This window comes from Haliotis cracherodii, unplaced genomic scaffold (genome assembly GCF_022045235.1).
Source record: "Haliotis cracherodii isolate W230 unplaced genomic scaffold, xgHalCrac1.p SCAF_10, whole genome shotgun sequence".
Lineage (NCBI taxonomy): Eukaryota > Metazoa > Mollusca > Gastropoda > Lepetellida > Haliotidae > Haliotis > Haliotis cracherodii.
In genome coordinates this window covers 24,064,644-24,082,547 of record NW_027266265.1, presented here as the reverse complement: position 1 = coordinate 24,082,547, position 17,904 = coordinate 24,064,644, and the positions used below count along the sequence as shown (strand labels likewise).

The window sequence follows — 17,904 nt, the reverse complement described above, 5'->3', positions numbered from 1 at the left end:
TTATATACAGTTTTAGTCAAAGAGAATAATATTATACATTCTACCATATTATTAGGAATACACGTTAAAACATCATCAGTCTTTGAGATAGCTTGCATGATGAGATGAGAATAATATCGTCTCAGGTATGTACAACAGTGATTGTTTTCGGATTTATTTTAAGACTTAAGTTACACTCATCATGCGCGGCTCCTCTGCATTTACCTGTGACGTGGCAATGATCTCTTACAGAATCCCCATTCAGGGGTTTATTAGAAACATGACAACTGGTTGCTATCTCATAGGCTCTCCAATCATCCTTTGTCATACACATGGGGTTCGTATGCGACAAATTTTCCCGGATTATTCTTTCTTCATTTTGTAGAGATTCTAGGAACGTTTCCGCTGCCAAAGGACCTCTGTAAATCACAGGAGCATTTGTTTTTCCATCAAATCTCCAAACCCGCAACCATTATGATCTTTTATATATATATAACTGAGTTCAGTACTGTGTTCAGTATTTTCAACTTGTGTTATGAGGGCTTTAAAGTCAACGTAAATTATGTATGGCACTGGCATTTGATTACAATAACGATCAAATTTTAATATATTGTTATCCTCTTGGGCATATCAATCCTGATAGCGGTCTGTCCAACACATCTACTGTCTTCATTATGCAATTCTAAAAGATCTTACCTGCTGTATTCATGCAGACATCTTTCACAGAGATATTTCTTTTTCCTTAATGGGTTGTTGGATTATATAATATCCCGCTTAAACTCTTATCCATGTCTAATGATATATACTGGGGGTTTTCTTTATAATATGGGGTAAATCTGATCCACCTTTCAAAGGCATATAATCGGCTATATCTAAATATTAAGTATAAATTCTATCTACAACCCAACCTGAACCTTAATTTAGTCCATTGCTCTAAAGTTTCGTGTATCTATTGAAATGGTGAACTTATAGAACTCGATTCAGTTATTATTAGACGAAGACAGATTGCATCAAACACCTTTCAAGAAACATCCTTTTGCTGGATGTGAGAAGGAAATCGTGAGCATATAACACAATGAAACACATGCATGCATCCATCATGGATTAAATGATTTCCAAACAGCTGGCTATAGATAATCGACAAAAGTGCTTATTCCATTATATATGTCATACGTTGTACTCGTGGTCAAATGGAAACCACTCTCACTATCCAAATAAATTAACTGTACTTGACAAGTAAAGGTCACGGTCAAAGCGATGGCATGCGCATATGTAGCTAGTGTTTCAACCGAAATAAATGAAAACGGTAGAGTAACATTTTGAATGGAATTATTGTTAAGCTATCCATCTGTTTTCGACTCGCAGATAGGCATACGGCATTATCGGTAAATACAATGTTACAGCTATGTTTGATGTGATCTGTTGTTCGTGTTTTGAAAGTGCAAGTGGAAAACACTCCTTTTTGTGATCAGAAATGATAGTTTTCTTCAACATGTTGCCTTTTGCCCGCCATTGTACCCGTCGTAAGCTCAGAAGACCCATACCACCCTGTCATAACTTTTGTCGTAAACTTAAGATAACTTTGCGCAAAGACAGCTTAGCTAATAGACTTAGCTAAGATCTTTTTCGCTACGACACCTTTACGGCACTCTTAGCGCTAAGACAGCTTCGTGAAAGGCCGTCTGACTGTTTCACTCCAACAAAGAACAGACATAATCCATTCAAATGCCCGTACGTGATCTGTGTCGAGACATCCATAACTAAGTGTCACTTTATATCTCATTTGAATATCTATTACTACCTGTTTATCATATGTAACTTTTTCTATGCGTTACTATTATTTACGTCAACCAGTGGCATGTAAGAACTATATTTTGTTACCTATGAAAACTGTGTAACTAACAATATTCTGAAAGATAATAATCCCTCTTGCTGCCAAGTGTGCAAGAGATATCTGCATCCCTGCACAGTGTAGTTATGTATAAATAGCACATGTGTATACATGGATATCTGGAATCTTCATCTGCACTGTCAAACAAAAGTAGAAACCCATATACCCACGCTCACTGTTTAAAGGAATATTTGTGAACATTTTATGTATATCTATTGTTAGTTTTGTCAGTTGTAAAAGGTTAATATCACATTACAAAAAGCACAATATACTTGATATTGAATACACAGGAGAGGGCTTAACAGTCAGTATAAAAACACTGCCTGGTGTATCAAAATAAAGATCTACAATTTCGATTAAAGTGAAACTACTTCAGCTATCGTCTTGGAAGTTCCAGGACGAAATACTGTAGGTCCATTGGCCGATACTCAAGAACAGACGAGTATGTTATACCGCTTAAGGTCACAAGCGAGGCGATTTGTGCTTTCGTTAATACTTCTTGCAGGTACGTGTTAGGAAGCACAAGCCAGACGCAACACAGCATTGTGTCCATAGGGTGTCGGAATATGTCCGATCTTCCCCCATAGCCAACATTACATTCTACTTACCTCATCGAACATTTGCCTATGTCGCGAGGCGTACTCCATATACTTGATCAGTTTCTGAGACTTCCCCATGTCTTCTTGAGAGATGAAGTCACCTGAAAACAATACAAGATTGCCATTGGTAAAACAGCCCAAGAGGTAAGATGCATGTCATCGTATCACAGCTGCGTAGATCGATGCTCATGATATTACTCACTGGATTGTTTGATCCAGACTCCATTATTTACAGACCACCTACAGCTGGACCATTGCTGAGTGCGGCGTTAAACAACAAACAAACAAAAACTCGTATGCGTTACTATCTGTTTCATGTCCACGTGTTGCTGTCTGTTTCATGTCCATGCGTTAGTCTGTTTCATGTCCAGGCGTTACTGTCTGTTTCATGTCCATGCGTTACTATCTGTTTCATGTCCACGTGTTGCTGTCTGTTTCATGTCCATGCGTTACTGTCTGTTTCATGTCCATGCGTTACTGTCTGTTTCATGTTCACGCGTTACTGTCTGTTTCATGTCCATGCGTTACTGTCTGTTTCATGACCATGCGTTACTGTCTGTTTCATGTCCATGCGTTAATGTCTGTTTCATGTCCACGTGTTGCTGTCTGTTTCATGTCCATGTGTTACTGTCTGTTTCATGTTCACGCGTTACTGTCTGTTTCATGTCCATGTGTAACTGTTTCATGTCCATGCGTTACTGTCTGTTTCATGTCCACGTGTTACTATATGTTTCATGTCCATGTGTTACCGTCTGTTTCATGTCCATGTGTTACTGTCTGTTTCATGTTCATGTGTTACCGTCTGTTACATGTCCATGCGTTACTGTCTGTTTCATGTCCATGTGTTACTGTATGCTTCATGTAGGTGTGTTCATGTCTGTCACATGTAGGTGTGTTGCTCTCTGTTACATATAGGTATCCCGTGAAGAGCCGGGTTAGAAATGATCTTCAGCATGCCTTATAAATAGGAGACAACTATTCCTGTCATAAGAGGCGACCAACGAGATGGGGTGGTCAGACTTGCTGACTTGGTTGATGCATGCCATCGTATCTCAATGGAATGTCTGGTCCATACTAGATTATTTACAAACCGCCGTCATACGAAGGTGTGTTGATGTATGTTATGTATATGCGTTACTATGTGCTTCATGTAGGTGTGTTACGGATTGTTACATACGTATGTTACTGGTTGTGACATGTAGGTGTGTCACGTGTAGGCGTGTTGCTGGATACTACATAAAGGTGTGTAACTGGTTGTTATGTAATATATATGTAACACACACAGTATGTGTTTTTACTGGCTGTTACATAAATGTGTTACATTTATGTGTGTTACTGCCTCTTACATACTGTAAGTTGCATGTAGGTGTTACATGTAGATCTGCTACATGTGGGCGTTACATGTAGGTGTGTAACATGTAGATGTGTTACATGTGGGTGTTACATGTAGATGTGTTACATGGAGGTGTGTTACTGGTTGTAACATGTAGGTGTGTTACATATAGGTGTAACATGCAGATGTGTTACATGTAAGTGTGTTACATGTAGATGTGTTACATGTAGGTGCTACATATAGATGTGTTTCATTTCGGTGTGTTACTGGTTTTTTACATGTATGTGTGTCACTTGTAGATGTGTTACTGAGTGTTACATGTAGTTATGTTACTGATTATTACATGTAGATGTGTAACTGGCTGTTACGTTTAGAGCTGTTACATGTAGATGCGTTACTCGTTAAAATATAGACGTTATACATGTATTTTTTTTTGCTGGTTGTTACATGCAGATGTGTCACATGTAGATGTGTTACTGGTTGTTACATGTAGATGTGTTACTGGCTGTTGCAATGTAGGCGTGTTACACGTAGGTGTGTTAGTTGTTGTTTCATGCAGGTGTGTTACATGTAGATTTGTTACTAGTTGTTAAGTGTAGGTGTTTTACATGTAGGTGTGTTATTGGTTGTTACATGTAGGTATGTTACATGCCGTGTAAATCTAGTTTCGCCGGACACTATATCGAGTTGCCAGTGGTTGTCCCCAAGAACTCCTAAAACGAGGACGGAAGCTTTGGGGAGGGGCTTATCGGCCAGGACTGGATTGGTCTGTTTGCAAGTCTGAACGATAATAACAGAAATGCCTGAGCGTACTATCCCAGAAAATCAAAGATGGCAAATCATTGGCATGCACCAAACTGGCATGTCATGTGAGGTTATTTGCCTTCGTGTTGAACATAATCATTTTGTAATCCGTCGTTCCATTAGAAAACACACATTGACTGTAAATGTGAGGGACCTGTCGAGATCAGGATGCCCAAGGAATACCAATGCCGGAGACGACAGGGTCCTTGCACGCCAGACAAAACGGCTGCTAACCTCATCTTGCAATGTTCTTCGTCATCACTGGCATACCCACAACAGAGTGTGCCTTAGCAACATCAGACGTCGACTCAATGCAGAAGGGTTAAGGGCCAGAAGACCAATAAAGCCTCCACTCCTCTCACCACAACACATGCGGGACCGTTACGCCTGGTGTCAGGCTAGAGCACACTGGAAATTGAGGTCATTGTTCTAACGAAAATCGGTATGACTCCTATGGAGGCAAAGTTGAACATCTCATCGGTCCCAGGAAATAGGGGCATGTGGTGGCGGCTCAGTGATGGTATGGGGATGCCGCACCTTTGATTGTAAACTTGATTTGGTCACAGTTCAGAGGACATTAAATGGACAAAGGTACCAAGATACCATATTGGACAGTTTTGGTGTGCCTTATTTGGATGACCATGCCCTTGCCATACGTCCGGTCTATATGGACGACAATGCCGGACCCCATCTAGTACGAGCTGTGACTGATCATCTCCAGAACAAGAACCCATTTAAGACCCTGCCTTGGCCTTCTCGAAGCCCAGAGCTGAATTTTTGGGATCAGATCCCTCAGTTGAGGATCAGGCGTCTGATTTTGAACATGAGGAGACATCTTGCGGATGTGATCCGTGTAGGGGGTGGCTACACCGGATATTGACTAATACAGTTGAGCATTTAACTGACATGGGTACGTTACTAAGCCAAGTACGTTTTGATCTGTCCATCTCATTCCTGACAGTTACCATACTTATACTACCTCTCTTTATCCCCAATTACAGTCCTTGTAGTCGCTGTCGAATAAAGTTGTTTATTTCTTTGCTCATTTTCCCCATTATTCATAAAATTCCCATCCTATTTGACATTATGAAATACTTTTGATTTCTTTTGTTTCGCTTTCCAGCTTCTCCTTACCAATCTCTTTTCTAATTATAAAAAAATCTTGGTGGTGCGATACTTTTAGCGAGGGGTATATATATTTATTATGTTTGTGCGCGTGAGAGTGTGTGCTCACGTGTGTAAGTATGTGTGAGTGCTTACGTGTATATGGAAAAAGACTTTGTCCATTGTGTTAAAACTGTTATGTTTTTTTCGAGCTGTGTAAATAATAGCAGATACAGGGCTTACTTCTGGTGAAGTATTTGAGTCTGGAGAGAGTGGCTTTATCACAAGTGTCGAGCTCCAGGATAAGGGGCCGTGCCTCGTGTCGATGTCGCTTCACGTCGTTCTTCAGACCCTCCTACATAAGAATGACAATGTGATTATTTTGCTCTTGGTCCTGTTGGTTCACAATTCAAACTTTGGATTGCTGCTGCTGCCCAATATTTATTTATACAACAGACAGTTTCGTATGTTTTCGCGTGAACTGTAGTTCAATGTTCAATTAGGTCAATTCGTGTCGATCGAAGACTATTAATTCAGAGTTATTAAAATTGCCCGTTCTAGGACCACTTGCACAGAACAGTCTCAGTTACAATTGATCTTAGGCACCTACAATCAACTTTACAATCACCATACAATTGTCCTTTACAACGTGCACAACCGATCTTAGCGCGATTTAAGATGCCGGGATCTTAGCTAAGATCGAAATCTTCAACGGTGGAGGTACGAATATCGTAAACTCGACTCCTGTCTACATTTGTCTGCAAACGCGCATAACTTGCTGCGCATACAATAAATGGAACCGGTTACGACCCACAACACGTTCATTCCTCCATCGCACCTTGCAGTTTTGAGAAAGGTTCCCATTATTTGAAGGAAACAATTACCAGAATGATTTTTGTCGCCATTGATACTGTCGTGAATTCATAAATGTGGCTCTAGATGTGGTGACGTAATTATTATGAAAATCAAATAAACAATAATAATTTGTTCTTGTAAGATAACACGTAAATGTATGATCGTCATTTATTTGGGGGAGCCTTTCGTAATATATGAAATATATCCTTCATGTGGATTGTTATGACTACCTTTTCAAAACTCAGAAAAGACGGGAAATTTTAAGAATGAAAGGATTGCAAATAAGAATAATAATAAATATTCCGTGAAAGCAGTTGTTTACTATATTTTCAGTGGCTATTAATGACATTGATTAGTATTTTTTAAAAGTCCTCATTTTTCTTTTGACATTCATATGATATTTTACACATACTTCAAATGACTCATCGTATGTATTTCCTTGTTGATGACTACTTGTACTTTTTAAAATTCATAAATTAAAACAGATCGTCCCACTCGATTTCAGATATGTACATCTATGATTTTGCTCTTCAACTTGTATCTTATTGTATATTATTTCAATGATAAACTAAAGACAAAATCACCCACGCGAATGTGACCCAAAAGAAACACAGGCGGAGCTCACCGTTTCTACAATATTAATAAACTGGGCAAGGTAGATTCTACTCTACGGGCGACGACGTATACAAAGGGAAGCTACTGATGCCTGGACAGTCGCTCTCGCTGACTCATACGGACATTAAGGCTCATATAGACATTTTTACATTTCTATATTTCGGAAATAATTAGATTAATAATGTCACGAAGGTAAGTAAAATTAGACAGCTTAAAATATTGGCTTATATCTTTGCTTGGTTTGCTGTTGCACTGACTTCTCGCCCCACGTGGCAAGTCGCAATTTTCGCTGGTTTTGTCATGGGGAATTCGTCGTCATATGGATAGTGATATGGACGGGCATAGGGGATGATGATTATGAATGTGAACTAAATGCATTTGAACAAACATCTACCGATGCAGAATTTGCCGGAAATTACATTACAATGGTGTAATGTAAAGCGCATACACGCATGACGTGTCTCAGGACGATTTGAATTAAGTTTCTGGTGTGCCAGTGAAACCTTTTAGTTATATTTAGAACAGATGACCCCAGATTTAGCTTTAAAAACTTGAGCCCACTACCTTTGTCTCGTGACATCGAAACCTATTGATGATGTTGAAATTTGTGATAAAAACTTGAAAAGGTGACTTGGTGATTTACTGCAAATCTATTTAACAGTTAAAGGAGGCATGGTCCTTAACATCAATCGGTGACATCCCTGCCAGGGGTAGTGACCCGAAGAGCCTGAGACAAAGCAAGGGAGGTATTTCCAATGTTGAGTATGATGTGAATATAGGGGAAATAGTTCATCAACTTAAAGGTCAAAAGGTCTTTGAGGCAAAGCCTGGGCGGAAAAAAGGAGTTACCTCTTCTGTTTTGCTGACATTTGCAACCCCTCATCTTCCCGAACGGTTCAAAATGTACTTTCAATCATTCCGGGTGCGCGTCTTTTGTTCCCCCAGCTCTAAAATGCTACAATTGTCATCAATTTAGTCAAGTTTCACCCCGATGCAAGAGTATTATTCCTGTCTACACACGATGTTGTGCGGCTCATGAGGTTGATGATTGTGACGCTGAATGTGTTTCAAAATATCGAAATTACGGAGGTGATCACAGTACTTCTTATAAAGGCTGTCAAAATTACAAGGAAGTAATGTCTGTCCAAAGAATCAGAATAGAAAAGATTGGTTGGTTTGTTGTTTAACGCCGCACTCAGCAATATTCCAGCTATATGACGGCGGTCTGTAAATAATCGAGTCTGGACCAGACAATCCAGTGATTAATATCATGAGCATCGATCCACGCAATTGGGATCGATGACATGCATCAACCAAGTCAGCGAGCCTGACCTCCCGATCCCGTTAGTCGCCTTTTACGACAAGTATAGTCACCTTTTACGGCAAGCATGGGTTGCTGAAGACCTATTCTACCCCGGAATCTTCACGGGTCGAGTAGAAACGAAGATGTCCTATGCTGAAGCCACTTAACTGATACTATTCCTTTAGCTCCAACTCCCATTCTAGGTAGCTCCCCTCAAAATTTCATGAATTTCTTATTCCAAGTCTTTGCCGGTTTTTCAACACAACTTGAAAATGGTATCCGCTGCAAAAATGCATTGACTTCTTGATGTGTCATGAGATATTTTGACTAATTTGCATGTTGATAAAGAATAATGGATAAAACTCTCGGTTTCCTTACTATCTTGCACTGGGATTTGAAGCCCATGAAGATATTGTTAAACATTTAATATCAAGCTTTTCACAACTGTCAGATATTATTTGCGTCCAGGAAACGCTTTTGTGGCCTGAAAATAGTTTCAAAATTAATGGTAATACCAGTTTGCGTCAGGACAGTATAACTAGTAATCCTAATGTAAAGAATCCCCGAAGAGGAGGTTGCGCTTTTTTATGTACATTACCACGAACAGTTGTTCAAGCTAATGCGGTAGAATGATCACATGAAAATTGTTGAAGCATCTGATGGCCCATGGATTGTGTGGTAGTGATCAATCAGATTTCAACGGAACAGTTGTTGAAGCTGATCTAGATGTCCAGAATGAATCTTTGAAGATGGACATTTTCTCCTTCATTCCCATCTATGGTTTCCTCTTTATTGGCAGGAAGCACGAGTGGCTCAGTCGTCTAAGGTGCATTCACACGGTACAACTAGTTGTATAAAATTTGTTGTATGCAGTTAGTTGTACGAACTGAAGTTGTATACAACTCCGCATTCACACGGCGGCGAGTTGCATACAATTTGGATCTCGCGAGATCTCTGACCAAAAGCTTGTGATTCACTACATTGCCGCTGAAATGTGTAGAAAATGACTCAACTCATTCCTCTCTAACTCACTGTCTTGGAGCTATACTGGACTTGTTGTTTACTGTTCATACCAGTGCTATAGCATTCCAGACTCCAGTCTACTACTCAGATGATTGGTGCTGTACTTCTCAGTACACCTCATGGTGACCCCTGCTCTCAATGATCTCTAAGTAAAGTAAGAACTCCCTTCTTTCTCTGATTATTGTTTAACCCCCTGGATGCCAGAGGGAGATATATGTCCTTCCTCTACAACCCTCACTTTGAAGTCGAATAAAATTTTAGGCCAAGCAAAAGTACTGAAAATGACCTTTGAAAATTAGGTACATTGTAAAAGTCGCCATTTTTTACACATTACTAAATCACCATTCACGGCGTTATTTACAGAATGTTTTGAAATCTATATTTAGGATATTTACTCGGAGAAATGAATTTCAAAAATAGCATATTAGTGATCACGGGTATCTGTCTTTTATGAAATCACCAATTATCATTCCAAAACGTCTCCGATAACCCGAGAATCGTTTCGAATGTTTTGGAAAAGACGCAAACACGAACGCCGAAGTGAACTTTACGCCATATTGGCTAGTGTTTACAAAATCACGTTTCAGGTACACCGGTTATGAGGCGCCTGTAACATCGCGTATATTTCAAACTTATCTGCGATACCTACATCCTTGAATTCCTCATACATTTTAGAATCAAATGACCAATGGTCTTTGTCACCAATACAAAGTGGCTGGATTAAATCAAGCAAAATATGTTAGGTATGAAAACGAACGCTGTGCTCGAAAAACTGCACTTGTTTGAAATGTAAACAAAGCAAAATTCAGATTTTACACAGTGTAGCATTTTCTCCTATTTTGAGCTATCCATTCGTCTATTCGTTCAAGATATAGGCTCAACATTGTCAGAATATGCATGGGAAGAGAATCGTAGGAAGAATTAGGGAAACAAAAATAGATACATTGCAATGATTTGATATTTTCAACAGAAATTGTCAAGGTTACCGTCCTGTGTGACGCCATGACTGACGCAAAATCACGCACAACGACAACGGTATTTATCGGAATTTCTGCCTATTTCGGTTCTTTTCAATGAAAATTATAACAACAAATAACAGTACATAGATTGTCAGAATGTTTCTGATTACTTACATGTCACATTTATGTATATGCGATCCCTGAATCAACGAAAGTCCCCTCGTAAAATCCCGCGTACTGTTGACAGTGAACACGCCATTTTGTAAAAGTCGGTCACAGGTAGTGATGTCATACGTCAACATTGTTGTACATATTTGGTAATTTCTTTGAGGTGAAGGTCCTTGAATGAGAGTGCACACAATCACTGTATCATGCTGTTTACAGTTTCAGTAATGATGTAGATTTTGCATATGTTTTATACATTTTTTCACACTATTAATTTCCCTTTGGATATTTGTCAATGTTCAAAATTATATCATACGCAAATATAAGCCACAACATGTATGAACGAAACTTTGATAATCTCCTGTTTGTTTGAACATTGTTTACATAACAAATTGATAGGTTTTTAGTGTCAATTACGATGTTTCTTTCCTTTGGACAAGTGTTACAAGATGAAGCGTAAAGGTAACTGCAGCATGTACGTATTTCTTGGGATTTGTAATAGTCAATATCATAAGTTCATATAACCAATGTCTTTGAAAAGCTGTTTCATTTTATTTTATAACGAAACTTGAATAGATCTATATTACTTTAACAAAATGGATAATATTTTTCGGTAAAATATATGCACACATTTCTGAAATGTCTTTGTCTTGGAATTTTTTTTTTTATGTCGTTTGATACAGAGAACAGTGATATCTAACGATTCGCCAGGTGCGCGTTAGTCACAAACAATTTACGAATTATTCCTCTCGTTTTGCATTATATAATCAATGGTTTCATTCTTTTTTTCAATATTGTGATCACAGGATAGTAAACGGTTTACTTTCTTTCTCCAGGAATTGTAAAATGTATAAAAATATAACCCATGCCAGGTAACCCGGCCGTTGGTTCAAACGTATACGACTATCCTCATAATTCTATACCAATAGAGCTTTCTTCCAATCTTTTATTGTGTAAGAAATAATAACATAATAATGAACAAATATAATTGTCCGATATTGAAAATAATTTTGGTTGTTTTGAAATATTTTTATTTGGGAATTTTATTACGTAAATTGATGCTAAACAGGTGCGTGTCTTGTCCAATTAAGATACACGTGAACTATCTAATTGTTTACATATTCAAGACATTATTTACTAGGTGAGAGCAGTCATTTTATGTTGTGTCGAAAAAGCGTCAAATTCGGTTCCACACATCGAGATTTTCCATACCATGCAAGAAAATTAGGGGAGATAGATATTAATCAAAATACCAGTGTCGTCTTTTTCCGACGTTATCAAAGACATAAAACCAGCCATGACGTCAAAAGGAATGGTGTTATTTTTAGGGTATTTTATTACATTTGATGTTAAGGCTTGTGCTCCATTAATAATGATGCAACATTAGCCAAATTACACTTACACAATCAGGAGAATGTTGGAATCTAAGGACTAAGTTATAGGTTAGATAGGGCCATCCATTTCTCTATTACCTCCTTTTTATGAAGAACGATTTCAAAATTTCTTTAGGGTATATTTTATAACTAAACGTGTACAGTTTCAATATCGATATTTGTGTTGGAATAGTTTGGTTCCTCCTGAACAAAACACCACGATAATACATTGTCCTTACCAACAGCTAATTCTCGCCAAGTGACCTGAGTTACAACAAACTAGAGCTAAGCATAGCGGAGTCATGTCCCCTTTTCTTTGTACGTGTGTAACCTCTCTGTCACCTTTTGACGTCATAGAGAAAAAGCAGTTTTCGTCATTTACGGCATGCTACTTTTGGAATTAAATGTATGTCGTTATACATACGCATATAACTGCATTTGATATGTAGTTATGTCGTTCAGATATTAGGCAGTATTTTGCTCGCTCACAGTTTCCGTAAAGCTTCTTAATTAAAAAAATTGTCGCACAGTACTTTTATCGGTGTACGATAAAAAGCGGAGAAATTTACTGTTTTTCAACGCAGAATATATTCTCGGACAACACTTAGGAGTGTCTATTTTTAAAACCGGTTTGATGTTTACTGTTAAATCTACACAATCAAATAGGAAATTTAATATTCTTCACCTCTGCGTAATTTTATAGCTCGAGGTAGATCCAGTGCCGCGTTAGCGCAATTCCCGCACCACCTTCACTTTTCCGATCTTAGGAAAATGTGCGTCATCAAAAAAACTCGGCATCCAGAGGGTTAAGTAATAACACAACTCATTACAGATTCAGTTACGTTTTCTATCATAAACTGCAGATGGCAATACAACACCAGTGATAACTTTTTAGTGCTGCATTCAGGCCATTTACAAAAAGGTCAAGTGAAGATAGTTCGCAGGAGCTAATGCATTGCCCACAACCGGACATGTCATATTGGCGGGGGATATGAGTATTTCATGCTTGTTCTTATTGTTACATGGGTCTGGCGCGGTACCTGTGGTGGAGGCCGCGCTGTAACCTGTTGGTTACGTTTATTTTCCGTTTCACCAAACAGGGCTCAGTGCCTACAAAGACAAATCCAGTTTCGAAAATTGTACCGTTTGAATATCGACTTTTAAACATGTTAGTATATTTAAATCTCACGAATGAAATGATGTATATTGAAATGATAGTTTACCTTTGAAGACATCTGGTGGCATATTTCTCTAAAATTCATGATAGCTATACTAGGTTATTATATGCTCTATTACGATTAGCGAACGGAAAAAAATAACTTTAATATCTCAGTTTAATAATATTCAACGTAAAGGAGTATCACTTTCACTGTAACGTACATTAAGAATCTACATTTAAAGAATTTTGAAGCATTACTTTGATTTATTAAATAGTCTGGGAGAAACACAGATTACTTTACAACCCGTGTCGTATTTTACTAACCTAATACTCCACTTTGAAATCAACGTGTAGTTAACGTATAGACCACCTTCTGATCTAGTGGTAGAGTGTCTGCCTGGAGGTCGGGGATTCGATCCCTGGCCGCGTCATAGGAAAAGACGTTAAAGGGTGGTATTGATAGTTACCCTGCCTGGCGCTCGGGATTAAGGGGCTAAAACAGGGACAGGTCGGCTCGGATGACCAATTTCATTGAAATTAGATCTGAGTTCTGTAGTTAAATAAAGATCTGAGGACATCCATTACGGTCACATCAGAATGACCTAACGACCCTTTCTAACCAGCGAACTGCCAACGTCAGCGGAATGAGTCTGTTTCCGGTATCCCAAAGAGGTCTATGCAAGCCATAGGTCACAAGAAAGAACGAAGGCCAGAGGATACCATTCATTTGTAACTAGTAGGATACAGCACAGCTTACATCAAACGAACGCTTGCTATCAGTGCTAGAACGTCTCTATATCCGACAAAGACCACACGTTCTTGAATTTAAAATTTGAAAACAAGGGAATTGATGACTTATTTATGTAACATCCTCAGACAAAAATCAGTTTCCAAAAATGTGCTATGTTATTTCACAATTCAGGAACCTCCATTTCATCCAGGTTGTTCAATTGTTGGAAAGTATAGGAGAATGTGGACTTGGCAGCTCATTGTGTTTTGTTTGTTGTTTAAAACCACACTCATCAATATTCCGGCTATATGACGGCGGTCTGTTCAATAATCGAGTCTGGACCAGACAATCCAGTGATTGACAACATGAGCATCGATCTACGCAATTGAGATCGATGACATGCATCAACAAAGTCAGCGAGCCTGACCGCCCATCAGGTTCGTCGCCTCTTACGATAAACATCGTCGCCTTTTACGGCAAGCGTGGGTTGCTGAAGACCTATTCTACCCCGGATCTTCGGGGATTCAGCTCACGATGTAAATTCAAGTAATTGTGACTGCCAAGACTCACCATACTGCCACCAACCTGTAGATGAAATGACAGGTGACTTATTTTTATAATGGACAATAACAACCTCCGTCGGTAAGACCAATATTGACCACAATATCGTGTGCATCCTCCTACCAGCTGGTTCATTATTGATGCTGTCGAAGCATGTGACAAAAAATGGGCCAAAAGTTTAAGAAGAACCTGTCGAATGTCTTCCAGAGTGGGTTAAGTCAGTGCATGATGTTGGCATTGGTAAAATGCACAAACTGAAAAAGAAGAAACAGAAATGGAACAAAACCCATTCTGTCCCCGCCAAATGTCATCCAAAGTTTGGCTGCCCAACATGAAAAGTCTGTAGTTGTTCCCACTGACAATGCCTCACATAATATCACCAAAATATGTAAGCATCACCACATGAATTGTTTTATCGAAGAGCTTGGTATAAGTGACTTATCAAGTAATGCAACATATAAGGCTAATATGTTGACTGAGGAAGAAATCTGCCAAAACCATGCTTCAGTAATATCAACTTTAAATTTGACTCTAAAACCTGAAAACATGTCCATTCCTCTTTCGTACTTGATGCCAAAGCTCCATCAAGAGAAATATATATTGGTGGGTGCAGCAAATGTACGACCAAATCTGGTCTCAAAGACTAACCATTATCCTTAACGCAATCAAGGGAGGACTTTCTTTATATTCACAGAAAGTACGATTTTCTCGTATTTGAGACAAGTGGAATACCATGTGGATTCTCAAAAACTCAAAAGATTTGCAATCTTAGAAAAGAACCAAGTTCCATTCTGTCAAAACATTTGATTTTTAAACTTTGCACACCACTTTTCCCACCTGACAAACTTACGGAAAAAAACATCATTCCTTGATCCATGGGACTTTTGTTTTATGTTACTTTATGCTGACGTCAAACGCTAGCCACAATCATTGGATGCTTTAAATGTCTATTGTATCAGCTGGAAACTTGAAGGAAATAGCGAGATAACTAAATTGTAAATTTTGGTAGTGGAATTTGACATTTACTTCAGTAAGAATAATCCAGAAATAGTAAACAGCTATACTAACCTTGGTGTGAAGTTTCATGAGAACAGACGATTTCTCCAAGAATCTAATGGAGATTGGTATGCTCTGCTTTATAAAATCCAGAAGTATTGATCTACCATTAGAATGAGCTATTAAAACATTCGAGGTTACAGTCTTACCAATTCTGATGTACGAAGCAGAAGTATGGGGTCAACAAAACCGCAGTGAATGAAAATGTTCATTTAATGTTCCTTAAGTTAGCTGCTCGTTCGACGTCCTCAACCCCACGCGAACTAGGTAGGGTCCCCTTAGAAATACTTATCAAAAAGAGAATAATATATGTATCGTATATTTCTTACATTGGATTTCACCCTTTCGTTACATCCTCTATGTGAATGTTGTCATAAAGCTACTTTATATATACACTTGACGTCACATAATAAAAGTTCTATTAGATAATTAAGCGTCACAGCTTGGCCTGTCCGTCATTGTAAAGTTTCATAAAGTTTGCGGATTCATATAGTTTGCACATCAATGAAACGAAAATAATACAGTCAATACTTGTGTAAAACTGTATGTTTATGCTAGTATGAAAAAGGGACTCGGGATCCACGGTCCCGGGACCGCCGTCACACTCTTGGTCGATGCCAACTACTCTCCCTGTAATAAAGACTCGATTTACACTAAGCCTTAATATACATATGTATAACGATCCCCTTGCGTCAATTGGGTGGTGACGGTGACCCACCCAATGAGTAACACTGACGCACCCAGAAGTATTAATCACCCTAACCCTCTGGATGCCTATTTTTTTTCTGACGCACCTTTTCCTAAGATAAGAAAAGTGAAGGTTGTGCGAGAATTGCGCTCACGCGGCACTGGATCAACCTCTGGCTATAAAATTACGCAGAGGTAGAGAATATTAAATTTCCTATTGGATGGTGTAAATATAACTGCAATTATTAAACCGTTTTAAAAAAAAGACACTTCTAAGTGTTGTCCGCGAATTTATCTTGTGTTGAAAAACAGTAATTTTTCCGCTTTTTATCGTACACCGATAAAAGTACTGTGCGACGATTTTTTTTATTAAGCTGTATGGAAACTGTGAGCGAACAATATACTGCCTAATATCTGAACGACATAACTACATATCAAATGGAGTTATATGCGTTTGTATAACGACATACATTCAATGTCAATAATAGCATGCCGTATATTGACGAAAACTGATTTTTCATGGTTCATGGTATGGACAATCTCGATGTAAAAAACGGAATTTCACGCTTTTTCGACAAAACATAAAATGACTGCTTTCAAGTAAATAAGTCTTGAATATGTAAACAATTTACGCAATGAAACACCCAAAAGAATATTTCAAAACAACCAAAATTATATTCAATATTGGACATATAATTTGTCATTATTATATGTTAGTATTTCTCTTCATCGCGTCTCAGAATTACACAATAAAAGATGCGAAGGAAAGCTTTGTTGGTATAGAGTTATCAGGATAATCGTATAAGGTTGAACCCACGGGGTACCTGGCATGGGTTTTTATTTTTATACTTTTTACAATTCCTGAAGAAATAAAGTAAACAGTTTAATATCCTGTGATCACAATATTGAAAAAAGGATGAACCCATTGATTATATAATGCAAAACGAGAGGAATAATTCCTAAATTGTTTGTGACTAACGCGCACCTGGCGAATTGTTAGATATCACTGTTCTGTGTATCAAACGACATAAAAAACAATTCCAAGACCAAGACAATTCTTTCAGAAATGTGTGCATATATTTTACCGAAAAATATTATCCATTTTTTTAAAGTAATATATTCAATTTTAGTTATAAAATAAAATGAAACGGCCATTCATGGACATTGGTTATATGAACTTATAACATTGACTATTAAACATCCCAAGAAATACGTACATGCTGCAGTTACATTTACACTTCATCTTGAAACACTTGTCCAAAGGAAAGAAATATCGTTATTCGACACTATAAACCTCTCAATGTCTTATGTAAACAAGCTTCAAACAAACAGGAGATTATCAACGGATCGTTCATACATGTTGTGGCCTATATTTACGTATGATATCATTTTGAACATTGAAAAATATCCAAAGTGAAATTAATTGTGTAAACAAATGTATAAAAGATATGCAAAATCTACATCATAACTGAAACTGTAAACAGCATGATACAATGATCGTGTGCACACTCATTCAAGGACCTTCACCTTTACCAATTATCAAATATGTACAACAATGTTGACGTATGACATCACTACCTGTGACCGACTTTTACAAAATGGCGTGTTCACTGTCAACAGTTCACAGGATTTTACGAGGGGACTTTCGTTGATGCAGGGATCGTATATACATAAATGTGACATGTAAGTAATCAGAAACATTCTGACA

General features: G+C 38.1%; 1 protein-coding gene across 1 annotated transcript in view; it reads right to left on the bottom strand.

The window, feature by feature from the left end:
• LOC139448133 (uncharacterized) overlaps window positions 1–17,904 on the bottom strand; it is a 152,939-nt gene that overhangs the window by 79,169 nt on the left and 55,866 nt on the right. The window contains exons 5-6 of the mRNA XM_071229655.1: window positions 5,954–6,065; window positions 2,479–2,570 (exon numbers count right to left, since the gene is read on the bottom strand). Coding sequence (XP_071085756.1) covers window positions 2,479–2,570; window positions 5,954–6,065 — 204 coding nt within the window. The remainder of the gene's footprint in view (window positions 1–2,478; window positions 2,571–5,953; window positions 6,066–17,904) is intronic.